This window comes from Vespula vulgaris, chromosome 1 (genome assembly GCF_905475345.1).
Source record: "Vespula vulgaris chromosome 1, iyVesVulg1.1, whole genome shotgun sequence".
Classification (NCBI taxonomy): domain Eukaryota; kingdom Metazoa; phylum Arthropoda; class Insecta; order Hymenoptera; family Vespidae; genus Vespula; species Vespula vulgaris.
This window is the reverse complement of record NC_066586.1, coordinates 8,904,419-8,910,775: the sequence shown is the minus strand read 5'-3', so window position 1 is coordinate 8,910,775 and position 6,357 is coordinate 8,904,419. Positions and strand designations below refer to the sequence as shown.

At 24.8% G+C, this 6,357-nt stretch overlaps 1 protein-coding gene across 1 annotated transcript; it reads right to left on the bottom strand.

The window, feature by feature from the left end:
- Positions 1 to 4,079: 4,079 nt before the first annotated feature.
- On the bottom strand, positions 4,080 to 6,357 carry LOC127067645 (cyclin-Q). Its single transcript, XM_051002846.1, has 6 exons — positions 6,131 to 6,357; positions 5,585 to 5,718; positions 5,418 to 5,515; positions 5,074 to 5,292; positions 4,680 to 4,910; positions 4,080 to 4,600 (listed from the first exon to the last, which is right to left on the bottom strand). The coding sequence occupies exons 1-6, from the start codon at positions 6,166 to 6,168 to the stop codon at positions 4,505 to 4,507; spliced, it is 816 nt and encodes a 271-aa protein (XP_050858803.1). The 5' UTR covers positions 6,169 to 6,357; the 3' UTR covers positions 4,080 to 4,504.

Sequence of the window (6,357 nt, the reverse complement as noted above, 5' to 3'; positions counted from 1 at the left end):
TTATTATTACATTGTTTTAATCACATAAATTTTCTATGAAATTGTTTATAAGCTAAACATATGATGTTAGGTTATAAGGAGTAAGCAGATACCTGCTTTGTACATACGTGAGTAGAAATGTCTATGAAAAACAAAAGAGCTTTGGTTTAGTATAATACAATACCGAAATCAGTTCAAACACAAAAAGCTGTTTTCAATACAGATATTGTTTATATTAAAACTATTAAAATATCATTGAACGATTGCTAATTATCTGCAAAGGAATCATTATATCTGGTTTTATATTTCGAAAGAAAAGATTTGTCAAAGAGTAGTAGTTGGCAATAAGAATGTTTCATGGGCGTGGCATGAACAAAGAATATAAATATATACATAAGCAGAATAAACTAAAGAAGTTATAAAACTTCTGAAGTATGACTGTGTGAACAACAAGAATGAAAGTAAATATCGAATATTCAACTGGGGTCTGTGAAGAAAAGAATTTCTGTAAGTTTATAGTTTTAAAGTATTCTTTGATTTGAAAATGTCTCCACATACTTTTAATTTTAGGAGTAAAATTTAAAAATATATTCATACATGTACATTTATAATATTTCTTAAAATCAATGAGATTGCAAATCTCTGGCATGCCTTGTCGATTTTTGGTTGTTTATTTAATATGAAAGCAGATTACTCAAAACAGGTTGTACATTTTTGCCAGGATAAAGCTTGTACAGTATTTTTAATTCAAAATCGCAAGACCTGGCACTGATCTGTTTTTTACCTTCGACTTTCGATTATAGTTACAGAATGTATAGATTAGGTTTCAGTCTCCAGGTTTATACACTACAGTAGCTGTACTGGTTCATCTTAATCAATAAACAATATGCATTTCATTAATCAGGAATATGTATTTTGTATTCTAATATTAATTATAAGTATCCCCCATGTGTACAGTTTTGAAATCTTGCATCATTATATATATAGGTACATGAAGATTATTTACATATATCCAGTTCTTTTTAACAGGTACGTTGTAATATGAGACACTAAAGCTTTGTAAATTATGTACATGTCTCATTGAAGCGGTGATACCATTGAAGCACGTGCTACTGAACTAGTGTACAAACCAGGTGAAAACTGAGCAGCTAGTTCATATTGTATGCTGCACTATTTCACTTTCTGCTTATATATCGTGTAACAAGGTGTTTATTTCCATTAAAGAGAAAGCAACAAAGTGTGACTAGATAACTACATTCTTCTAAACCTAATATTACATAGTTTATAATACAAACATTTGTACTAATTTTAATTATAAACTTTGTTGTTTTTATTACACTAAGATATAAATTAGAAACATGTAAGTCTCATATATTAGCTTATCTTTTTTAATTTGTAATTGTTTCAAAATAATAAACTGCTGGATGACAGTGACTTGATGAAACATAGTAAATATGTTATTACAATTTTATTACATTGCTACAAAATTCTCAGGTGCTTTGAATAATCTTAAATAGTTTAAAGGCACATTTAAAATAAATGAGACATTGGTACTAATAAATTAATGAAATAAAGTAATAGCATGTAATAATATACATGTTTTAAAATACATATTGTAAATAATATAATTAAGTACTACATATGTATTATAATGGCGCTATGATATGATGATGAATACATCACAAAATTTATTTTTCTTATAACTGCAATATGTATTAATGCACAAAGACTCTTATTATACTAAATTAATCGCGAATGTCAAGAATACTTGATCTTCTATCTTTGCTTCATTAGTACTGTCTTATGCTTGTATAATTATTAACAAAATAATAACGGTATAATAGTTTATTGGAATCTTGATATATTTATCAAAAATTAAGAATATTTTATAGCTTTACGAGATTATTATACATTCTTTTGTTATCAACCGAAGACAAAAGAATATAAGATATGTCATAAGGTATTGGTATACGACATAAGGTATAAACGCATTAAAAAAAGATTTTGTGCTTGTGTGATCTATATAATATAATTCTTGTAGTGTTTTTATACAATGTATCAAACATATCATTTTTATAGTAGTATATGCATTTAAATTTCTGCAATAAAATTATTATCAGAAAATTGTGCAAAAATGGAAGATATACAACAAAGCACTTTAAGAAATATTGTAAGTATTATGTACTGTATGTTTCAATATCCTTTTAGTTCATTTTTTACAATTAATAATTTCCAGGGTTGCATCATATACTTCTTCCTGAAGAACCTTCAAAATCTTGTGCACTTTCAGAAGAAATTCTTGTAACTAGATCTTAAGTTCTTAAGGATGAATTTTCTAAAATACAAGTTTATAATTCTTGTTTACTTTAAAATTATAAAATCGAATGTATATTTTTATAATATTTGTACTCTAACAAACTGAGTGTATCCACTATTTTAATGATTACCAAAAATCAATTGAACATTACTTAACTAATATTGATGGAAATGTACTTTTGGATTTTGTATGCAATTGTCTACTTTACTTTTTGATTACAGTGAGTATATATAATTGTTGTCTTATCATGTACATCTACAAGTATCATCTACATGTAAGTTAAGAATTAAAATTATTTCATTATTTTATAGTACAATGTCGATAACATCTTTAATTCAGATTTACTGTAAATGTATATATTTTTTCAGGATAGACCTGCTTTAAGTGCATATCCTGATCTTGAATGATCATGCAAACTAAAAGATGTGTTACTTCAATCATGTGTAAATATTATTTTTATATAATAATGCATAAAAAAATAAAAGTAATATTCATTGTCATTATAAATGGAATTTGCAAGAAAATGTATGTAGCTATATAAATTTGTATGAATCAAATAGATAGCAGCTAAAGGATTATCTAATCTATTAACTATAATATGTAGTACATGTTCAAATGAGCAATACAAGCAATAATAGTTTTACTGATAAAATGAAAAAAAAAACAGTGCTTTTAAATAAATCACTTGATTGAACTAAATTGTTAATTTTTTCATTTAAAGATATTCTAAATGATAAAGAGAATACCAAAAATATTAATGCTTTGGCAAATTAACAAATTTCAAATACACTCAAAAAAATATTTTCTTTGATTTGATTATTTCCTTGACTGATTCATTTCACCATTAATACAGTATTTGTTTCCACCTGATGAGTATGAATAAAAAAATAGAAAAAAATCGTTATTTGGAACAAGTTTCTCATATCTTATGTATCTTCTATTTTTTTTTTAATTTTAATTTATAAAGTATTTTCACACGAAATTACATATGTATATATTTCTTTTTTTATTATTATTATTATTTGGTAACTTTTTTTAATACTATTTTTCATTGAAATTTGATAAAATTATTTTTGATAATTATATATTATCATTTCAAAAGGTACATAAACCTAATGGATAAATATGAGCAAATAACACATGTAGCTAGAATTATAGTGGAAGCAATCAAATGTGGAAAATTATAGTTCTCCAAAATTTTTTCAAAATTACAAAATATAAAAAAAAGTGTAAAAATTGAAAATTAATTCAATTTTAAATGAAATATTTAAATTTCTACAAATTAATTGTACAAAACTATTCCATTAATACTTGAGATACAGACTGATAACAAAAAAAAATTGGACACATGAATATTTTGAATTAACATATCACTAGATATGCATAGTTAGCAATATATGCAAGACTTCTATAACACATTGTTGAATGTATGTTTGTATTACCTTTCTTTTCTTATTTGTAGTATTACTTGCTTTAATATATTATTTATTAAAAAAATTGATTTTTTTTAATAAATTTTAGACCATCACTCGTTTATAGAATCCTTAATATGTAGAAGAGTGATCCTACTAAAATATTTATATTAGAAAAAATATTACAAATCACAGAAATTGAATATTCACATTTTATGAATTTTGTACAGAGAAAAGACTTTACTACAGCATTTGATATGAAAGATAAAAATATAAGAAATCAAGTAATATATAAATTACTCTCTAGAGATATGTTATATAAATATTTGTTACAGTTTTTTATTACCTCTAAATATAATTTTTATACTATATTAAAAAATTAATTCATATTTATTTATTTTAATTTATATAATAATTAATACACGTACAAATAGCAAACTGTGATATCAAATTAATTAGATTAAGACCCTGTCTTTTATTCGGTGAATATCATGCTGAAGTACTTTTAGAAAATCTTCATTATGTTAACAAATGTGTTATAAAAACTCTATGAAAAATGATATACGTATTTTCTCTTTATATCTATGATTACTTATAAATTATATTTGTTTATTGTTAGCAATAAATCGTTCCTTTCAAATCATGCTTTCTACTTTGTCATTTCTAATTTATTCACTTTGAAATAATTTTATTTTATATAAACATTTTATTGTACTGTCATATTATCAAATTTTTGGAAAAATTATTTGTTTATTTTTGACACTTATCAAACATTTAAACAAATCTCTGTATAATATTAATTATCTCTTGTCTCAGGTTCCTCATCATATGCAGCCATGACTTTTTCCATAATTTCCCAAAGTTTATCTCTTGTTAGATCTTTACAAAATACCTGTAATATTAAATCATTGTTGTTTATTATTGTAAAATTAATATTAGTATTTTGAAAAAAAAATTTTTTTAATGCTTACATTAAACCATGGTTGTTGATCACACTCATCCATTAATGGAACAACTACACCATAAATTTGTAAAGCAAGATTGATACATGCTATTGCTATTAAATGTGGTGGATAATCAAGTATAGCAGGAGAATGATGAAAATCTTGTAATAGTGCCATACTGGTTTTTGCTACTGGATATTTTGACCATTCTTCTTCTCCAAACCAAGCTTGCAAAGATCTCAAATAGTGCAACATGTACTTTGAAGAATAAAAATATAAAATGAAATAATTGTAAAAGAATGATACGATTCATTATTACTTTTCAAACTTACCCTATGATTTAAATTAAAATTTTAAGAAATATTAATTCCTAAACATTTAATAAAAGAAAAAGTAATATGATTAGTTAAAAGATACTAACTTTGTGTGGATGCACTGGGCTTACTTGAAACTTCAACATACGCATGATGAGAAGTTCAGCTTGCACAATAGCATCTCTCATACTCCAATACTGCTCTCCTAATTCCAGTGGTTGTGAACCTCTATGAAGTGTACTATATGATACATTCATCACATCTCTTATTTTTAAATTATCATCCTTTGCCTTTCCTGCCAGATATAAACAAGTAGCTGCTATTAACTACAAAAAATATAATTTTATTAACAAATAAATACAAATCATTATACGTATAGTTATAACATTATTATATATTTTCTTTTTATTTCTTACTTCTATATTTCTAATTAATTAATTAAATAACTTACATAATTATCATATCCTTGAGCAGTAGCTTCTTTCATAAACCTATGATATAAAGTTGCTGCTGTGGCAATTGTTAGAAAATGAGCCTCTAATTTTAAACCTACAAACAAATTTTCTTTAGAATATATTTCAAAATATAATATATTAAACTTATAATATATAAACTCACCACATTCGAAGATAAATCTCGATACTGTGAAACTATCATTGGCTTTAGTATAATCAATTGTAATACTTTTCTGTAATGTATTCCTTTTCTCTCGTTGCATTGCTAATACATCTATTACATCTTTCATCTTTGAACTACACATTTAATACACATTAAAAATCAGTAAAAATTCCCAAAGAAATTTATTGAGTAAAATATCAAATTTTATAGAATTTATATTAGGTTTTTTATTTATTGACGAAAAATAGATAAATATAAAAGTTAATATTGGACAATGGATAATGACGCGGCTGGCGAATGCCGGATTGTTTCTAACCCATAATGTTAGTTTCGCTATCTATACTTGGCAGAAAGGTTTGTTGTCGCCTAACCTGTTTTAAATTGCTTTATATAAAATAATAATGTAATCAATTCTACTGTATCGCATAAAGTATAGTAACAAACGAACCACAAACATAAACGACCCATAAAATTAACATTAAGATTTACGGTTTAATGAAAAGTTTGTAGATTACTTTACTATAAATCTAAAAAATAAATATATACCTTAAGGTTTCGGTACTCGTTGGTTCCGTAGGATTCATTTTAATAGCACAATAATTGCTCGTAGGATAAAATGACTGAATTAATTATAGATTCTATTTAATATGTTTATCTTCTTAATTGAAAATAATCACAACACGCACTACTACCGCTATAAAACTTTCATTAATAATATAATTAGACAAGAAGGGCTTGCATTGCTTTCATTTGGTTACTTGATTACTAGCACT